General features: G+C 39.5%; 4 protein-coding genes across 5 annotated transcripts; 2 read left to right on the plus strand and 2 right to left on the minus strand.

Annotated features, from left to right (window-relative positions):
- Positions 1-555: 555 nt before the first annotated feature.
- On the minus strand, positions 556-3,016 carry Vps4 (vacuolar protein sorting 4). Its single transcript, XM_066300598.1, has 6 exons — positions 2,577-3,016; positions 2,218-2,347; positions 1,834-2,065; positions 1,297-1,778; positions 1,010-1,238; positions 556-951 (listed from the first exon to the last, which is right to left on the minus strand). The coding sequence occupies exons 1-6, from the start codon at positions 2,710-2,712 to the stop codon at positions 850-852; spliced, it is 1,311 nt and encodes a 436-aa protein (XP_066156695.1). The 5' UTR covers positions 2,713-3,016; the 3' UTR covers positions 556-849.
- Positions 3,017-3,173: 157 nt separating this feature from the next.
- Nulp1 (Nuclear localized protein 1) lies at positions 3,174-6,007 on the plus strand. Of its 2 annotated transcripts, XR_010733775.1 has the most exons (10): positions 3,174-3,482; positions 3,570-3,743; positions 3,806-4,002; positions 4,054-4,768; positions 4,830-4,942; positions 5,000-5,170; positions 5,227-5,302; positions 5,357-5,529; positions 5,587-5,837; positions 5,901-6,007. XR_010733775.1 is itself a non-coding variant. In XM_066300596.1 (9 exons), the coding sequence occupies exons 1-9, from the start codon at positions 3,336-3,338 to the stop codon at positions 5,774-5,776; spliced, it is 1,956 nt and encodes a 651-aa protein (XP_066156693.1). In that variant the 5' UTR covers positions 3,174-3,335; the 3' UTR covers positions 5,777-6,007. The 2 variants fall into 2 exon arrangements, 1 of the variants encoding a protein (XP_066156693.1); XM_066300596.1 differs by having other exon boundaries at positions 5,587-6,007.
- Positions 6,008-7,047: 1,040 nt separating this feature from the next.
- On the plus strand, positions 7,048-9,033 carry LOC136349349 (zinc finger CCCH domain-containing protein 13-like). Its single transcript, XM_066300850.1, has 3 exons — positions 7,048-8,618; positions 8,678-8,810; positions 8,866-9,033. Exons 1-3 carry the CDS (start codon positions 7,157-7,159, stop codon positions 8,903-8,905), a joined length of 1,635 nt encoding a protein of 544 aa, XP_066156947.1. The 5' UTR covers positions 7,048-7,156; the 3' UTR covers positions 8,906-9,033.
- Positions 9,034-9,054: 21 nt separating this feature from the next.
- On the minus strand, positions 9,055-19,774 carry CalpC (calpain-C). The gene is made up of 13 exons (XM_066300840.1): positions 19,462-19,774; positions 17,680-17,819; positions 17,361-17,430; positions 11,753-12,008; positions 11,582-11,698; positions 11,385-11,522; positions 11,080-11,331; positions 10,583-11,025; positions 10,326-10,531; positions 10,082-10,272; positions 9,951-10,024; positions 9,837-9,895; positions 9,055-9,779 (listed from the first exon to the last, which is right to left on the minus strand). Exons 2-13 carry the CDS (start codon positions 17,815-17,817, stop codon positions 9,753-9,755), a joined length of 1,971 nt encoding a protein of 656 aa, XP_066156937.1. The 5' UTR covers positions 17,818-17,819; positions 19,462-19,774; the 3' UTR covers positions 9,055-9,752.
- Between the last annotated feature and the right edge of the window lie 96 nt (positions 19,775-19,870).

Raw genomic sequence — 19,870 nt, forward strand, 5'->3', positions numbered from 1 at the left:
AACACTGCAAATTCATAACTAATATATAAATTAATTATCAGTTATAACCTTAAACAACTTTTCAGCAAGAAAAATATCAGACAAACAAACTTTGAGGTTAGCTACCTTAAGTAATCGCACAAGTATGCACAGAAATCTTGAATTAAACTTCGAAAACCATGTTCAATAAACATTAATCTTACATCTTCAGTTGGAGCAAACATTATTTCAGCTTTTGAATGAGAAATTAAGTAGTTTTGGTACAAATTTCCGTGAAAAATGGAAAGATTTTGGGAGCGGATTCTTTTCAATAATGATGCACATCCGAGAACTGCGTTTATCTTTTGTTTACAAGAATCTTAGGTTGTGATTGGTTGAACGGGTGGTAAGGATCATCCAATAGGTCGAGTGCGGGTTCTCTAGTTTTGATTGATTCCACAGAAATTAGTCTCGTGCATTCACCATTATGCACAAAATGTCATGAAACCTATTTCATCTTTTCTCAAAAAAACGATTTAAAAATCTAATTAAGTCCAAAGAGATATTTTCATATAATTAAATAAAACTTCAGCCAAATTTCGTCACTGGCGCTTTTCTTTAATACAAATATAAACTGTTCTTATCTATAAAATAGTTATAATCAATATCCAAAAAAATAAAAACTAATAAGGCGTTTTTATATTATTAGGGCGATACTTTCCTTACTGATCTCTAGTTAAATGAAAGATTGGACTATTTTAAAATCTTTGCAAAATTCAATGTAAAACTGTATTGTTTCAATTTCTTGTAGAACGTACAGTCACATTGTTTAAAACATCACTTTATCAAGATATTCAAAAATGAAATATATTTACAGTGAAAGAATTCTAATCAACCTTCTTGTCCGAAATCTTTCATGAATTTCGTTAATTTTACTAAATCCTCGTCGTTTACGGTGGGTTTTGAGGTCGATAGAGATCTTAACATGTCGCTCTGCAATATACCGAATGTCAAATAACTGTACAAACCATGTAAAAAGACTATCATTTACCATGGTGACAGGTGGCTCAGCCAACTTGTCTCCATCTACCTCCATCCAGGACATTTCAATGGCATCCGGATCTCCAGGAGAGCAGGGAATCAACAAATCATCCATTACAACATTGGGGTCTTTAGGACTTGGACCAGTTATGCGCTTAAAGTGGGTTGCAGTCTGTACTTTGCGCACCGGCTGCATCAACGCATCCCTGACCACTATACTAATATCTGCTCCTGAATATCTAAAAAATATATGCACAATGTCATTTGGTTCTTTAAAGGAGATTTATCTTGTCTAACCCCTCGGTTTTTCTGGCCAATTCCCTGATATCCTCCTCACTGAGTTCAGTATGAGTGCTACCTAAATGTAGCTTAAACATAGTGGCTCTGGCCAGTTCCTCAGGCAGAGGTATGTAGATTCGCTTCTCAAAACGTCGCCTAATGGCTCCGTCCAGCACCCATGGAATGTTTGTAGCGCCCAGAACCAGGATGCCTTCAGACCCATGCCCCACTCCTTCCATTTGCACCAGAAACTCGGTTTTTATCCTTCTAGCACTCTCAGACTCATTATCTGATCTGGAGGAGCACAGTGAATCAACTTCATCAATGAAGATTATACTGGGCTTGTGGGCTCTGGCCAACTCAAATAAGTTTTTCACCAGTTTTTCAGATTCACCCAGCCACTTGGAAACTAAGTCTGAGGAGGAGACAGAGAAAAAAGTGGAATTGTTGGCTTCAGTTGCCACAGCTTTGGCCAGGTAAGATTTTCCAGTACCTGGAGGCTACATTGAAAAAAAATTATAATGCAAAGAAAGAAGGGTGAAACTATATAAATACCCCAAATAGCAAAATTCCCTTCCAGGGCACACGTTTTCCAGTAAACAAATGAGGAAATCTAATGGGCAAAATGACAGCCTCTTTAAGAGCTTCCTTGGCCGCGTCTAAACCTGCCACATCTGACCATTTAACATGGGGTTTTTCCACCACAATTGCACCTTCAAGTTTGGACTGCAATTTCTTTTTCTCAGGGTCTTCTTCATCTTCATCACTATCACTCCTCTTGTCATCTCTATTGTGATATTTTGAGATAATGTTAGTGTGAAAATGATAAAATTATATTTCAAATTTGACTTGTTAAATACAGCAAATGAAAGCAATATATTATTACTTATTATTATACACTTGTAACAAAATGATTTAAAAAGAAATTAATAAACTTACTTGGAACCACCATCTAACACTGGCTTCTTCTTTCCTTTCTTTAAAGATTCCTTCAGTTTTTCAGCTCTTTCAAGATATTGATTACATTTAGCTCGAATGCTGTCCTTTGCTCTCTCTCCTTGGGCCTCATCTAAGTCAAGCAATAAATGATAAACTACCCACCTGTGGCTTCATATAGAATTAGACCAAGTTATACAATAAAGTCATATGGTTTCAATAAAGACATGAAGATTTACGATTTTCCAAGTTTTGGTTGTAGGTGAAATATAAGGTTTATATCGTCATAAATATATATTACTTCACATTAACTAATAAATTCTTAAATTGATTTCATGTGTGTATCTAAACTTATTACTTACATTTGATGGCGTGCAAGAAATACTCAACCCCATGTTCATAAAGTCGTAAGGCTTCTTCATAGTTTTTATTCCGATCTTCCTCAGTGGCCTTGGTTACCAAATCTATAGCTTTTTGAAGAGTGGTTCCTTGTGCCATGATTTAGGAGTACGATGCTTGGGAATGTTGATTAATGAATCACTACGAAGTGGCTCCTAATCTCCTAACTGGAATTTGCAGGACACGATTTTGGGAGGGGGTCCGTTGCGTGCCAAGTTTTGGGGGTTAGTTTAAGGTATTCACCCTTTTGTTTGCTGTTATTTCAGAGGATGTATTACATCCCAACGGTAAAAAGAAATCGATTTTAGGCTTATTTAAGGAAATTATTCAAAACACTAGAGAAAATTAAAAGATGACGAATTTCTCAGAAATTCACTGACAACTTTTGACTTTGATTAGTAGGAAATTTTTAACCTCTATATGTGTATGTATATATACATACAATACCTCATATTCTTATCCTCCTCTCCCTCGTTGCATAAGAAGAAACATGTAACGTGCTTCATTTTTATGGTGCTGCCCTCTTTAAATATACAGTTCCATGAATATGTCTGAACTTGACACAAAACATCTGATCCGATGTTTTCCAATTTCTTCCATAAACCCAAAAGAGTCATATAATTTCCATCAAAAAGAAAAACAAATTTTACGTTATTTATTGAAAAAGTAACTAAAAAGACTTCGTAAATTTCTAGGGTGTCCTTCAGGCACAATTCGAAAGAATGTCCTCACGACTGTTACGGAAATTGCAACGAGAAAAGGAAAAGGAACTGGGAGAAAACGAAAATGAAATTCTTTCGGATGTGGACGTTGAGACTCCAGTTGGAGGCACTCGGAAGAAGCAACTTAATATCAACCGATATGATTTAGTAAGGCCCTAAATTTGCAAGTCAATCTTTCTTCCTCCAGGCACCTAAAATCAAATGTAACTAAAAACATCTTTAATTGCTTCGCAGTTAAACCAGCAGTCTCATTCTGAAAGTGAAGTTAAGGAAGATGACAATGAGACTGAAGCTAATAGATCCTATGAAGGTGAAATTCATGAGTCAGTGAAGAAAAAGAGGAAAAAACGAAAGAAGAAGTCAGGGAAACAAACTAGTGCTCATAGAAGTAGTGAAGATAATGCTGATGTATGTGTGCAACAATTTTAACCAGATTAGTTCAGATTGATTGGGATATCTATTATGAATAGGTGGATGAGGTTGAGAGGTCTCTGCGTGAGGTGAATAGGCTGTTGGGAGAATCTTCCCATGTTACTGCAGCTTCTAATCAAAGAAGCCAGGAAAAATCATCTCATAGAAAAACTGCACTGTCAGTGCAACACAAGCACTTAAATCCAAATAATGAGTTAAAAAGAATTTTTGGTTCAAAGGTTATCCAAGCAGAACAGTAAGTTTTGCTTCTATCCATCTCTAAAGAAATTAAGGTTTTCTTTTAAAGCAAGCGGAAAAGCAGAGGCGGTTTTCGGCCACACACCAAAACAACTTGGATGGTCAGCTGCAAGGATAACTGGCCACAAGTAGGCAAGTCTGGTCTATCCATGAACTTACTGGAAACTAAAGAAGGATTGCACTATTTTGCTTATGAACACAGCCAGAACTATCGACAAGTGGAAAATAGATTTTTGCTAGCAGTAGAAAGCATCAATCCTGACAATATTGTGTCCATTATCAATGAACGCCCCTACCACGTTAATGCCCTAATTCAAATGTCTGACTTGTGCAAACTAAGTGAGGATTTAGCAATGGCAGCTGAACTCATACAGAGAGCACTATACTTCCAAGAATTTGCTTTTCATCCCTTGTTTAATATCGCACAAGGGCATTGCAGACTGGACTATCGGCGGCAAGAGAATAGACCTTTGTATATAACGCTTTTCAAACATCTCTCGTTCTTGGGAGGCCGTGCCTGCAGCAGGACTGCATTGGAGTTTTGCAAAGTTCTTCTTTCCTTAGATCCTCAAGGTGATCCATTAGCTGTTAAATTGGTCATGGATTTTTATGCACTGAGGGCGAAAGAGCATCAGTGGCTTGTTGATTTTGTGGGAGAAATGGACACTAGTTTCCATTTGATGCAGTTGCCCAATTTTGCGTTCTCAACGGCAGTAGCTTGGTTCTATTTAGGGGAAATTGGGAAGGCTGACGAGGCTTTACAGGTAGTTACTATTGTGATGTCTAGAGGTTTGTTATACTACTCTGAATTGCTGTGTAACTCAGGATGCTCTGCTGATGTTCCCGATTGTGCTGTTACCATTATTGGAGAAATGCTCTATACAAATCGACAGCAGGGTGTCTAGTCATTCCTTTTTTGCAAGTCTCAATGAGAAAAAGTATGTTTTTCTGAAAATTATCATGTGTTAAGTAACAGTTTATTTGATCACCGTTAGGGCGCCATCGGCGTTAATATCTCTAGTGCTCCTTTATGTAAATCGGAATTATCATCTGTGGAAGGATGTGGATCTACTGCCTTGGTTGGAAAAGAATGTCCACCAAGTCTTGGACAAAGTGGACAAAATGGATCCTTTGGTCGAAGAGTATAAGGACAAAAGACTAAAGCGGTATTTAAATTTTTTGCAGGGGAAGTAAGTCTGGAAATCAATAATTTCTCTATTAGATTTTCAGGCCCTTTACCCTTGAGCATTTGCCGTCACTTAGTCTTATCTGATGATGCTAAAGGCGTGCCCTTAATGGTACATTTTGCTTAAAATAAAATAATATTTAATTCAGTAAAATCCACTCTTTAGGAGTCATCAGACCCCATCATGGGCTTCGACCCTCTGCCTCCTAAGGATTCCATTAATTCCTACTTGAGTCTAAAAAGGCCTACAGTGGTTAACAACAGCTCAAACCCTCTTTTGATGTTCTTGGGTTCTCTCATGCCCGATTTTAATCCCAATCAACCTGTAGCTGAGGCTGAGTAAGTTATTTTTCCAAAAAAGTTTTATGTCTTCGGTGAATTAGTGGCTATTTCTAGACACCAGCAGGATGAAGCTCAAGCTCTAGATCGCGCTTTAGTCAACAATGGCGATTTTCGCCGCAGTGTGGTGTCTCTAGTAGACGCTATGCGGGATCTTTTGAACAACATAAGACCGGAGCACCAACAGCAAAACGATGCGGATGACGATGCCGATGACTCTCCGGACGACGAGGACGACCTCACGTAATTTGATTTAAAGAACTATTTTTCTTTATTATTGTTTTGTTTTTGGCGGCGTACAAAAGAATGTAAGTGAGGTCTTTGAAGAACGAGTGCTATGTTAATGCTTTAACCTTTAATGGTCTGTATAGGGAAAGAAGCGCAAACGTAGTTTTTGGGTTTTGCAGTTATGTAATAAAGCGAATGGCAGTGCACATACATTGTGATTCAACTTGAATATAAATATTATTTAATCGTCTGTTGGAATTTTTATTTATCCTGATTTGACCCATCTTTAGTCCTCTATAGCAGAGAAAGACGGCGGGTTAAGATCCAGAACTGCATGAAGTGGAGATCAACAAATAAAGTACATATACTACACTTTAATGTTTAGCTACGGAACCTTGAGACCCTCGCAGAAATGATAAAATTTGCTAATTTTCAATAATGGTCACCAAATAGGACAGCAAAGACATGTTCGGATACAAAATAACAAGATTCTGGTCTCCGTTTAAGCAGTTTTATTAACCGAATAAGGGCTAAATTAGCTTGCGAACTTCCTATTATTAAACTGCATCGCCCCGGCGCATTGATTCAGCAAAATATCTCATACTTACCTCTGACAAGTTCTCCAAGAGATTGTCGTCTGACACAAAATACTGGTCCAACTTCATCATTCATATTAGTTTTTTATTTACTTATGGAAAAAGCTAGAAGTTTAGTGTTTTTTCATAGGAAACGTGGAGAAATTGTTCCATTCACTATTCAGACCAGATTACACAGCACTAAGGGCGGTTTTAGCAATTTTGACGTTCTGGATAAAATGTTTAATCATCGCCCCCCTTCCCCGAAAAAAACTGCTGATCAGAAAAGTCTACCACCCAACCTCGCCTCCCTCCATTAACCCTACGCTGCTGACAAGCAATTTTTTCCACCTATATACAAGCATAAGGCATTACACATTCGATTTTCTCGCTCATTCACATCAGTGAACAGCTAGCCGTTAAAAGAAGTAGTTGAACCATTGAAGTAAAAAATTATAGATTTTATCTGCTCTTAAAAACACTTAATAATAGGGATTTTCATTTAGTTCGTTCGGATTGCTATACTTAGATCTTTACCCTAGTGAAATACAAGAAAAACCGCAATTGAACCAAATTCAATTCGTCCTTATAACGCTTTGTCGCAACCGCCCTGAATCAAATTTAAACTCCAATTTTCCAAATAATCTATTTATCCTCCATTTGGAGCACCCCAAGCGTAAAATTAACCCTGCAAATTTCTCCTTATAAAAGCCACATGCGACGAAGGAAGCTCCAGAACAGTTCGAGACGTTGAGTTTGCCCTATTCACCGGTCTACTCCACGCAAGTCACCACTATCTAAATAGCATTGTTTTCTCTTCCAGCATGATACCGTTTAAAGCCATAAAGTATAGTGCAGTGCTAATTATCCTGATTTGCATTCAGAAATCCTTGCAAAAGGAAGCAGAAATCGGCAGGAGAAGATTTGATTTCCGGGATTCCGTCAGAACCAGCCTCTATTCCAATGCTAGAGTTTCTCCCTCCAAGTATATCCAAGATGTCAGGGCAGATTCACGCCGAGCCAGAATCGACTCCAGGGACATTCGCACTGATTTCAGGGAAATTATGGATGTGTCGTCTACAAGCAACAGATATATGGACAGCCAGAGGGAGAGCCGCTTTGATGGTAATAGAAGATACAGGGAATTTGCTAGAAACAGGAATGTTGCTCGTATGAATGTTGTTGAACTCAGAAATCAGCTCAGAGGTTTCACTACAAGAGACAGTCGTATTTCTCCTGCAAGAGAGGATGTCTCGGGCATACGCCGAGTAAGTGAACGCTCTTTCGTTGCAGCTGATGGAAGGGATACGAGAGAAGTGCGTTCTTCAAGGGATACTTCAGCTTTTAGAAGTGACAATTTGGTCAGAAGAGAGAGTCGTGAATTTAACTCAAAAGAGTCTTTACTTTCCACTAAAAGGGATTTGCGTTCAGTTCGCAGATCTCTCTTCTCTGTCCGAAATAGGGACTTTTCTGATAATCAGCTTCGCACCAGAAGGGAAGAATCACGGCTTGCAAAAATGGAAGCTACTAGAAAGGAACGAAAAGAGGTTATTGCTAATGTTGAACTAAATAACGTTCGTCTTCCTATCAGAAAGACTAAACGGGATTTGACATCAACCAGAGATGGATCATCAGGGTTAAGCCGAAAGGAAATCGGCAGATCTCTCTCATCTGAAAGAAGGAACTTTGCCACCAGAAGAGAAGAAAGACATTCTGCAAGCACACCAGCTAGTAGGGTCGTCCGTGCAGTTGACTCAATAAGAGATTCTCGATTTTATACTAGAAAAAATGAAAGAGATATGAAATCAGCTAGATTATCAGGATCAGCCAGAAGCAAGGAAATACGCTTTACAAGGGCAGCAGTGACTAGGAGGAATATGCGTCGTGATACTAACGCCAGTAATGCCCGTATGTCTGTAACAAGGACTGAAAGAGATTTGTCATCGACTAGAGACGAATCACGAAGTTTTATAATCACATCCGAAAGAAGGGAATTTTATGATGTCGTCGCTAGGCGAGACGAATCCCGTTTCGCAAGATCATCTGTTAGAAGGGACATTAATGCAAGGGAAGCTCGACTCTTTAATGTAAGAAGTGAAGAAAGGGACTTGGTACCAACTAGCATCACGGAAGATCGAAGAATTTCTTCACCGGAACGAATAAGAGATTCGTCTAAAATTTACAGTAAAGATGCCAGGAGGATTGAGAAATTTAGAGCCCTCTCCAGGGATGCGAATAATGGTGACATTAATAACGACTTCAATAGGGCCCAAATTATGGATGAAGGTATAGTCTTGGGTTGTGCTAAACTATAAACACAGGATCGGACTATTTGCCATTTTTAGGGCTTTATATAGATGCTCTGGTGTCTTCCAGAGATACAGAAAGATCCAACATCGTAAGGAACGCCATTGAAGCTGTAGCTATAATATGGCTTGTTGGACTAATCAATCGCCAAAATTCCAAGGGAGGATTAGGGTAAACTTTTTATTCTTTTTGTAAGGATTTATATATGATATTTTTCCTTTTACAGGATGTTTCGCAGCTGGTTGCAGCCATGCAAAATTAACTGAGTACTGTTTTACCTTCTAGAGAGGAAAGTGTATATTTTGCATCATTTAAAACACTTATTATTGTTGACGATGTCTACCAAAGTCTATAATAAAATCGATGAATAAATATTGCGTAGATACATATTGAATTTGGGTTGTTTACATTCCAATTTCGTAAAAGTGCCTTTTATTAAAAATAATAATTTAAAATTACAATTTACAAACACAATAAATGCGAGAACCGTTCACAAAATAAGCAGAGACTGTCCCAAATTCGTAGCGTCCCGGAAACTGTGAGAGACCTTGTCGTAAGATCTGATATACTATATTACTGCAGGACAGATATCATTCACATACATGAATTAAATTCTTAAAGTTATAATGTGTGAGTAATAATGTGTGCCTAACGGAGATGGGCAAATTAGAACTAGAACAACCTGAACTAAACTTTTACCAGAGAAAATCATTAACGGGTTAATTATTAGTAGGGCCGGAAATAGAGAACTTAATGTCCAATAGTTAGGAAAATCAAATTTTACAAAAAATAACCATGTTTTCAGTCTAGATTCGAGGCTGTAAGTAATATGGTATGACCTTCTCTTTTCCTCTACTTCAAGGCTATCTTAGGTCAGATTTATACAAGTTTGTGTCCGTAACAACGTTTTTTCTTATTTTAAAAATCTGCATTAACAAGAAAAACTAATCCTCGATGACTAATCACTACCAGTTTTCGAAGTCTCAATACACAAATTCGAGACACTCTGTACTTTCTAAGAGTCGTTCATCTGTATTAACAAAAACATATATGTATGTATATATACACCTATATTACCAATATGAGTACTTCCTGTTATTTTTTGAAAGTAGTTTAGCAGCTCAAGGAGGATTTCAGCCACTGCAAAAAGAGAAATAATTGAACATCATGAAATTAGTTAATGTTCTTTATTACTACCTCTGATAAATTTAACTTTATGCTACCATTCTGCAAGGGATCCTTAGATTCAAAGATATCTGTAACATAGCAAATTAATCATACGAATTCAATTTACTAACCTTAGGCACTTACTGAAAGCGACAGTGAGGTGCAGGATTGCAGATACAAAATCCCCAAAGCGTAACGTTCCATCTTTCCTCATATACCTGGAATTATTAACGTTCAATAATGATTATCATCTCAAATATCTGATATGCTTTTACCTTAAAATTAACGTCGCAAGCACCTCACTGCTCAACTGAAACCCAACTTCAAGTAAAGCATCCCTAAACCTCTCTGCCTTCAGAATTCCAGTCTTCTCTTTGGAGTGATTTTTAAATGCCGTCTGCCAGAATTTAAGACTACACATCAGATCCTTGAAATCGTTGAATTTCAATCTACCAGTGCCTAAGTTCTGTGAGAAATTCAATGTGTACTAAATTAATCCTTTTCATTGAATAACACTACCTCGAAGGTGAATACAATCTGCCTACAAACTTCTATTGAGGCGCAGCTTTTAATATAATCATTAGGCAGGCAGGCGTCTAGCAATTCCTGCAGCTCAAAGGCATTCACAGTCCTGTGTTCATCGGCCAATTGTAAGAAAACTGCTTCATACTGACTGAAGCTTTTGCCATCCAGCAGAGGAGGAGCCTTGACTATTGCTGATTTCACTAAAAAAAATATATGTAGTATGGCCCTTAAAAGTTAAATAAATTATGTACCTAAAAATGGCACTGTATCCACTAACTTCAATTTCAAAGGCTTGCTCGAATAGACCCGTAAAGTAAACCCAGATTCTTGACCAGGCTCAAAGGTTGTGGGAACTATTAGGTACCCACCTTGTTCCAACTGACACCTATGACTAACTTGCCGACTATTGGTATATTGACTATTAAATAAACTCTTGTTTTTCTTGAAGAAGCCCTTCCCAATTGAATCAGTACTACTCTTTGGCAGGGAATAGGCCGTAAAGCCTATGACTTTGGGCTCCATGATACTGTGCTGGTTCAGCGAGACCACCACCTCTTCCATCTCACTCAGTAACAAATGCAGCTGGGGATTGATGTGGAAGGTATCTGGGTTGTTCCTGCAGCCCCCCGCTGTTACTCCTCTTTGCCAGTGACCTTGGTAGAGACGCATTTGCCAAGTGTTCTTGTTGTGCAAGCTATAAATGGATATTTCATAGAGTGGTTAGTGGAGAGATATAGTTACAGATTACCTTGGTTCATCACGACTAGTGTCACTGTCCAAATGCACCACTTCCAAGTGAGTGAAAGTCTGTAGGAACTCTGAGTAGGGCAGCCAGAACTCCTCTTCGTTGAATTTAGTCTGCAGTCTCTCGTATTCGTGAGGCGGCAATTCTGACCATTCTGGAGAATCCAGACACATTGGCCCTATGTATTCAATGGGTGACCCCAAAGGATTTCTCAGCTTCACCAATTGCAGCGTCTCATTGTTGAATGTCTCAACTCTAAAAAATTTTTTAGCTTCGGAAACAGTTCAGGCTAATTGAGGCTAGCTTACCTATCTATCGCATATACCCTGTAATTGACCCCAGTCTGAATGCCATTGGCCAACTTTTCAGTGAGAGACCGCACTTGATTAGGGGGTTGAACTGCACAGGTGATAATTGAAGTCATATCAAGCAATTTGTGCAGCAGTCTATAATAAATGAATGATGTCTGAATTAAGGAATTCATGTTACACAAATAAAGACCCACCTGGAACACGAAGTGCCATCTTCCTTTATCGGAATGCTCTCTGTGATACCTCCAGTGAGATCAGCCAGACCATCCAGCAGTGACCCATACTTCAGAGCCTCGTAAGATCCGTGTAATCTGGAATTTACACCATTTTAGTTGGAACTCGTATTGGTGTAGCACCAGCAATACTTGGCATAAGCTTTTTCGAGTAATCCCGGCCAGTAATGGTCGGAGTTCTGGGACTGCAGGAAGGCAAGTCTGCCGTGGACGGTGGGCAAGCGGTCGTCTACAAGAACTTCGGTCCATTCGCCGCACCACCACAACCGGAACCGGAACAATCCACAATATTGGTCGCCGCTGAAGGATTGATCTGCCGGGACCACCCTGTAGAATAGACCTTTGTTGAGGTACAACACGCCCAGACAGGACACGAGCCATCGGTCTCCTGAAATCAGATTACGGTTGTGCGAAAACTTCCAATTGGATTGAATGGTGACGTCACGTTTTAAGCGATTCGTAATTGTTTGAAGGGACGCCGAAGCTGTGGATGTGTTTTGTTTCCTTCAAGAGTGGTGGTCATTTTGCTCTAGAAAAAAGTGGCAAAAAAACGAGAATTTCGGAAAATTTGTTTTTTTCAAAGAAAAGAATTGTGGACAGACTCGATTTCAGCATAAAGCCTTAATGGCAGTACGCGAAGAAGAGATTTTATGGGGAATAGAGGTCGAAACATTGAGACAAATCGAACAATCTAATTTAGGGTAAGTTGGAATGTAATTATTCGCATTATTTATTATAATCTGAAGACGAAAGTTGAAAAAAACCATACAGAAATTTAAATGATTAAATTCCCTGTCCACATTACCTAGCAGAAAAAACACGCAGAGCCACCTCTCGGTTCATACTTTAAGTTCAAATTTAACCCTTTCGTTCGTTATTGGTATTACCGCCGTAAAAACAAACCAGTAAAATCTGCTTTTGCGATGATTTCTTTGGGTGAAGCAAGGTATAATATGTTTCAAAAATTATTTTGATTGATGTGCCACAGTGTTCGAATGATAAGAACGAAAGTCGGGTTACCGAGATTTTGAAAAATACCATTTCCAAATGGAGGGATCTAGCATGTTGATTGTAAGCGGAGACGTGCGAATGTATTACGCTCGTGATTTAATTAAAAATTTCAGTGTTGCATCCACTTGTTGTGACCTACTGAGCCGGCATTTGGGAGCGTAGTGCAAGATACTTAACTAATTATTATTATTAAATTATATATTAAAATTTACATTAATTTTGAAAAATTATATTTCCCAAATGGTTGACCGATTTTGCGACAGGGACGTATAGATGTATTTAGTCCTTGATTCAGTTAATATGACAGGCATGCGCCCATTGACTGTAACCTACTTAGGTGGCATTTGGGGCATTAATGCGAGGAGCTAATTTCACTAATAATTAACACTAATGTTGAAAAATTATACAAGGCGTAACATTGCATCATCGAGATATTTCAAGGAGCGACAGTACTCGGCAGCAAAATAATTTTAAAAAAATGCTAATAAACACATGATCAAAGCCGCTTAATTTTCGATATACAGGGTGAAAAAGTTTTACATTTTTTCTCATAGTTAGCGGTTTTCTCACGCAAGCCTTGAATTAATTTTTTGAAATTTCGTACACTTATTTTCTTCAAGACCTTCTATAAGAAAATATCAAAATGTCGATAGCCATATACAGGGTGTTACGTTTTTTTCAGTCATATAATACTTTATATTTTGTATCTTTTGGAATTGGATACCTTTGGAAGATCCCGTAGGAATTCTGATGGTAAATTTAAATATCCTCAATTGTTAAACTTCTTGGTCTCTTGCAGTAGTTTTGTATCTCTCCGTGTTTTGCTAGAATTGGCAGAACATCTATGGACGCTAATAAACAATGTAAAATGTGTAAGAAAAAAAATCCGGGTCAGTTATTAAATATCTGAAGCCTAAAATACATGATGATATGTTACACCCTGAATTTCCGAAATGGTTGACTGATTTCAGACAGAGGCGTGCAGATATATTTACTCTCTAGTTGAGTTAAAAATGAGAGTGATTCATTCTCCGACAGTAAACGTAAATGCATGTTCCCCTTTTTCTGTAGAAACATATGGTGGTGTGGAAGGTTTTGCACCATTTCATACACTCGAGACATGCGCATAATTGATTCTGAACATCCATCCTTGAACCCTGCTCTCTGTGAAGTTTCCGCTAATTGCCTGAATAATGACAATTTACCGGAAATTTCCGAAAACTAGGACGGATTAAGTTGATTTCTTTAAAATCAGTCTCTTAAAACCAAATGTCTATCGTCCTTTACCCGTTTAATTTTTCCTCAAGCTCTAAAGCAAAACCTAAACCGTCTAACATCCAAGACAATATTTAGATCAAGATATTGCAACAAGCAATAAAACTTCAGCCAAGACAGATCTATTATGATGCCTACCTCGTAAAGCCGCACGAACAGTATGGACCTCCCTGCAATAAAAATCATCTGTTCGCGAAGAAAACGAAAGTCTTTTAATGACAATAATGACACGGTCGGAAGTCCTCCACCATCGGATAAAACGACGCAGTTATTTCAGCATTAAGTAGCAACTGTTAGGTGTAAAAACCGCCATTATTGCCATTATAATATATCACGTGCGCAAGGACCGTGCCATTTTATGTAGTGCAGTTTTTGGAACGTGACTTAAGCATATCAGCAGGATGTCATCAGTTTTCTCTCCGTAAGACGCCTCCTATCTGATTTATCACCATTGAGGCCTCAGAGAGGCCGGATTAAACGGATAACCGCTTCTAAGACATCCCCAAAGGAAGAAATCAAGGGGTGCAAGGTCGGGAGATCTAGCTGGCCACTCGGTGGTATCTCTTCTGCCAATAGACCTATCAGGAGAATTATTATCAAGAACCTGTAAAATCGGTAAAACGTAATGTGAAAAGGCACCATCCTATTGGAAATATAGCGTGGTCGTTTAGAGAATCTGAACATTTTTAAAATGATATGTCACCAGGCCCACTTTTCCTAGTGAAGCAAACGAAGGGGGTGCCACCCCTGCGCACCCCCAGGAAAAATAAATCTCCTCAGTAAAACGGCACTGGAGCCCGTACTTCTGACCCCCCCCCTCATTCTAAGGACGACGTGTCTGAGCGTTTTAAACTTTAATTTGCATTTCTACAAATCTGGGGTGTGGCAAGTTGTTAAAAAAACACTCGAAATAATTGGGACTTGCAGAGTTTTCCTGGTCGCGGTTAATCCTGGTTAATTCGAATATAAAATTTGGTTGATTGTGATGAGCTCGTGCCATCTGGTTGATAGTTTAAAATTTCTTTAGGAAAGTCGCGTCGGGATTAAAGATGCCTCTTATCTAATCCAACATCTTCAGGGCCTTAGAGGTGCCGCGATAAACAGATAAACGTGCGTGTGCGCTGACCTTTATGCAAGGTCCCATGTGAATTCCTTATTAGTAAACAATCTAGATAGATAAAATGCTGGCTACACCTGTTCGCTGCTCTACGGTAAAATCCGGCTGCAAGGTTAAACCAAGATAGTGGTCTAGTATGTTAATCGTTCGAGAATGGTAATTATTGGACATTGCTCATATTTTCATTAAACTTTCTCCTTGTCCAGTCGGTATAAATCATTGTGTCAAAAAAACGTTGTTTACTGTGTAACATTGGGTAAATCCATCTCGAAATGTCCATGACGGATAATGGAAAGAAGGGGCCGATTACCATTAAGGTCGTTGCTTTTAGCCACTCAAGTGGCAAAATCGTTTTGATTGTTTCCTCGATTTCACGCAATTTTACTACATTACATCAAAGTGCTTTTGCAAAATTCGCGGGAATTGCACTTTAATAACGATTACCTTCGATTCGTGGGCGACTATAGATTTTGCATTAACCAGCACAATGTCCTGTGTTTAGTACGTACGCTCATTTTCTATTTATTGCCATATCAAGAGCTCCTTCTAAGAAGTGAAAGCACTATGCAGTACCTATACAACGCGGTAAATGTCCTAGGGCCGGACATTATTTACGGTTTCCATCACAAATAGTCAAGAATATTGGGTTTACACTCAATCTACTTGCACTTCCTTCAAAGTAGCTAATTACATAAAGCCTGAACAGACAAGAGGCGAAATTTATTATGGCGCGGAAGTATAATTTCCAATAAAAACGAACAAAAGTCTGAAATATGTGGGCAGTCGAGTGCAGTAAAAGGACGAATGCAGGGACGTACTTGACACCAGCAGCAGACCTTGTTCCTTTTGCGTCACGAAAGAAATTGAGAAAAAATTGCAGATGATAGAGACGAGAATTGTGTCCATGAACTTAACATAGGAAACGTAGGAGTCAAAGCATTAACATTCACCAGGCGATTTCACGCAGGAAATGTGCCTATACAGGATGTGGCAAAATATCGGCTCTGTTTGATTTGACTGCACGGTGTTGTGAATTGTAATTGGAGGTTGCGTGTATATTCAAAATTCAGATCATTCCAGGTCAATCACGAATCGGCCGTTCTAGCAATATTTCAAAGAAATTCTAGGCGCTTCAAGTTAGTGGCCAGTGACGTTATACCGGATGTATGGTTGAAAACTTGCCGGATTTTTAGAAGGGCAAACTAAGAGTAAAAATGCTGGGCCACGAAAACCTTAGAATGGAAGAGGAAGGCGGAAGATGAAAAAATTTCCCACTCCCGATCGACAATATCGCCCTTCGTTTTTTTGAACAGGGAACGAGGGTCAAGTGACGCATAATCTAAAGGTCTTCCAATTATCTGAACAATCGCGTCAACGTTTCGATTTTTATGAAAAGTGTTTCTTAAGTTTCCAAGAAATTTTCGAAACGCATTCCATTGTTCTCCATGGAATAACACAAACGGTCTTCAAACTGTCGTAGCACTTCTTCGACGTTCGTTGTGGAAAGTTCCAAGCTCCTACACTTTTTTGACGTAATACTTGAAGATCCTGCACGGAAGTCTCGCAGACCATGCTGTTAAGATACCTCCAAAAAAGAAGTCAAGAGATATAGAATCGGGAGATCTAGCTGGCCATCCATGTGTGCGTCTTCTGTCAATCCGTCTACACACGAATTATTTCCACGAATCTGTCCAACCGGTGAAACGTAATTCCAAGAGAGGCACCATCCTGTCGAAAATGTAGTGAATCCTCGTCCAACGTCGGGTGTCCATTTTTACTCATTGCAGAGTTGTCCTGGCCCTAATTAATCCGGATTAATTCGATTGTAAAACGTGGTTGATTGGAATCAGCCCGTCGCGTCCGGTTAACAGTCCAAGATTTCTCTAGGAAAATCGCGTCGGGCTTGGCGGGTCATTACTGGCGATTAGGCCCGGCGTTCAAGTCAAAATTTACCACATGGTTTCTGGTTAGTTAAGTTTAATTCGAAAAATCACGTGGCATCTGCTAGTAAATTTACATCTTGATGGTTGGAGAAAATTGTTTCAATAAACCGCATAATTTCGCAACCCAGCGGCGTCCACGATGAGTTTCTATAGCAACCAGCGGTTTCAATACTGATTTCTTGTACTCGAAATTCTAATAATGCCAAATCCTAAAGTACGTCTACGCCAATGAGTTTGCAGCCGTAAGGACGTTCTCAAGCTTGGAACATGTGTCTTGCCAATTGGGAAATTTACGATTTAAGTTAAACAGAGTGAGAGGCATGCCGGCCATGGATGAACTCGAAGATTATTTTCAAAATTAGAACATTTATTATAGTCAAATCCATACACTTACCCATCTTTCCCGAATTGATGTCAAACTGCGCAGGCCCATCTTGGATAAATCCCGGCCTGGGGCACAGATCCTATACAGATAAATTAGCAATTTTAAGCGATCGCCTAATAATAAATCAGCGGGCGTCTGCTATTAGGCAGAAGCACAATCGGAAGGTGTCGAAGTACACCTCCGCCTTATGCAAGAATTTCTACTCATCGAGAAAGGAAAGACAAAGTAAAAAGTGAATGCAATCCGCCCACTGAAACTATGCCCACTTAAGGTGTCTTGTGCGTTACCAAATATGAAATTAACCGAAGAAGATGACGAAATTGCGAACCTTTGGTCGCTTCCAGGTGAACTGGAAAGGGGGCGTCTGGTGGTAGAAGACCGAGACTTGGGTGGCCGGGAAATCGGGGTCTTCCCATAATTCTCCGCGTTTCAGACAGGCCCTCCGAATCCTCTCGTACTCGCTCATACCTGAAACAAACGAATTTCTGAAGCAAAAACCGAGTTCGGGTGGGTCAATGAAATCCATCCACACAGGAGGTTGCCTCTTTGCCTCGACTTTTGATTGAAGAGTTTTAGCGCGAAGAAGCGCTTTAAAATTCACCAGAATTTTTACAAGTACATTTCGCAACAGCATTTCCTAACATAAATCCTAACCACCGCAGAGTATTGTTCAAAGATATTCCCATCAGTGTTAATTAGATAACTGCGAGGGAAATTAGGCCTCGCTATCATTAGCGGATTTGAGTTTTCTTCCTGAAGTGGCCGGTGGACAATGGACGATTAAAACAAAACAAGTAGAGCAATCGATATAATAGGAGGAAGTCATGTAGTATGCGAATAAATGGTGACATTTATATGGGCCAAAAACCAACTGGCGGCTTTGGTGAAGACCTTGGGCCCACTCGGCCCATTATTATCAGTAATCTGTGTGCGCTAACGGTGCTCCAGTACTAATTAAAATACCAGAAATACGCGCACTTGCAGGTACAAAAGGCCATTAACTCGAGAAAAGTGGTTAGATATAGCATATAGAGGCATTGCTAGATATGTGAGTGCAACAATAAATAAATCTCTGATCTGCAGTGTCTGCCTACCAGTTTCGCGGATAATAAACAGATCGTATCGGCCGGTAATCAACTGTGAACACCTTTAGAAGAATTTTCATCCTCTAAAGGTCGTTGATCCATTTTGTCTTTGGCGTTTGATTGTGCAGCATCAAAGTAGGAACGATCTGAACATGTGCGTACAAAAATTAAAGTTCCTAACGTCAAAGAAAATGATCACAGTCTGGCAACAGGGAACGCACTTGATAGCACACATTACCCCATCTGTGAACAAGGGTACGCCCCATCGTTGCCATTTAGCTGCAGCGTGGACGTTGCCCGTAATTTCGTTCGTTCAAACGGGGGCTTTTTCGAGATTTTCTTAATGTTTTTGAACCTACCAAAACAAGTTCCAATGCCAGAGATAACTCCCAGAATTACTGAATGTTTGAGGCTTTTTTGGGCGAATTGGGATATCTGACGTTTTTTTAAATGTCAAGATCCGCGAAATTTTCGTACTTTACTTCAATTTGAGATTTTTTTGCAATTTCCCTAAAAATCAAGATGGCGCTCAAATTAAAAACTATGGCGCCGAAATCGAAATTACAGCCATCTTGTTTGGTGCTAAAGCGTGCACGTAACAGTTTTGAAACGATCGACGTCCGCCCTTGGCTCACTCGCTGAACAACGGCTGGATTCGTCCGTGCCGCTGTCGCTTTTAAAAGTGACGCCATCTTGCTCTTTCGAAAATCGCCTCCTGGGCCGCCATTTCGAATTTGACAGCGGCATTGCGGTACTTCATAAAAAAGGAAAATTTGCGTTTTTTCTTTTCAAAGAGCGGACTGAAAACGAATTTTTTTCCAATTCCCCCGCCCCCAAAGAACCTCACTAAGACAAGTCACTCTGGACTAGAACACGGTGACAATGTCAATAGAAAATGCAACGACGGGACCAGATTTCCTGGGCGTAAACACCAGTTTTTAAACCCATCCTCCATCTGAAAGTGATCCATTATCCCTTCGGTTACATTTTCTCGAAATCACATCTACCGTCAAATACGCACTTACTGTAATATTATAACGTAGCACTCCTGCAATAACGATTAAATATTCCAAATCAGCAGCATGTAGATCATGGATAGTGCGTCATCTTCGCCACAGCATTTGCAAGACACTTTTAAATCACCATCTCGGAAAAGAAATGCGTGTGTTACCCAACAGCACTAGCAGTAACGAAATCGGACACGGTATCACTTTAGAAATAATACAAAACCATAACCTAAATACCCCCGCTGAAGAATTTCACTTATTCGTGATTGTTTTTAATGACGTATCGATGGTGGTACCGTACAACGCGTGCCTCCACGGTCGTGCAGACTGAAACCCGAGAAATCCGCTGTTCTGTTGGTCGTGGTGGTACCACTTCTTCTCCGCCGCTTTGGTCAACTGCGCCGTTGTCAATCGGTGTCGGTTTAAA

This window comes from Euwallacea fornicatus, chromosome 37, assembly GCF_040115645.1.
Source record: "Euwallacea fornicatus isolate EFF26 chromosome 37, ASM4011564v1, whole genome shotgun sequence".
In the NCBI taxonomy this organism is placed as follows: Eukaryota; Metazoa; Arthropoda; class Insecta; order Coleoptera; family Curculionidae; genus Euwallacea; species Euwallacea fornicatus.

Coding starts and splice junctions, on each gene's coding strand:
- LOC136349349 (XM_066300850.1), top strand. CDS start 7,157: ATGATACCGTTTAAAGCCATAAAGTATAGTGCAGTGCTAATTATCCTG. Junction 8,619..8,677: donor GGCCCAAATTATGGATGAAG/GTATAGTCTTGG, acceptor TGCCATTTTTAG/GGCTTTATATAGATGCTCTG. Junction 8,811..8,865: donor AATTCCAAGGGAGGATTAGG/GTAAACTTTTTA, acceptor TTCCTTTTACAG/GATGTTTCGCAGCTGGTTGC.
- CalpC (XM_066300840.1), bottom strand. CDS start 17,817: ATGAGCGAGTACGAGAGGATTCGGAGGGCCTGTCTGAAACGCGGAGAA. Junction 10,532..10,582: donor GGATACAGTGCCATTTTTAG/GTACATAATTTA, acceptor TATTTTTTTTAG/TGAAATCAGCAATAGTCAAG. Junction 10,025..10,081: donor CTTGCGACGTTAATTTTAAG/GTAAAAGCATAT, acceptor TAATAATTCCAG/GTATATGAGGAAAGATGGAA.
- Vps4 (XM_066300598.1), bottom strand. CDS start 2,712: ATGGCACAAGGAACCACTCTTCAAAAAGCTATAGATTTGGTAACCAAG. Junction 2,066..2,217: donor GTGTTAGATGGTGGTTCCAA/GTAAGTTTATTA, acceptor ATATCACAATAG/AGATGACAAGAGGAGTGATA. Junction 952..1,009: donor CTGAGCCACCTGTCACCATG/GTAAATGATAGT, acceptor GGTATATTGCAG/AGCGACATGTTAAGATCTCT.
- Nulp1 (XM_066300596.1), top strand. CDS start 3,336: ATGTCCTCACGACTGTTACGGAAATTGCAACGAGAAAAGGAAAAGGAA. Junction 3,744..3,805: donor GTAGTGAAGATAATGCTGAT/GTATGTGTGCAA, acceptor TATTATGAATAG/GTGGATGAGGTTGAGAGGTC. Junction 5,530..5,586: donor CAACCTGTAGCTGAGGCTGA/GTAAGTTATTTT, acceptor GGCTATTTCTAG/ACACCAGCAGGATGAAGCTC.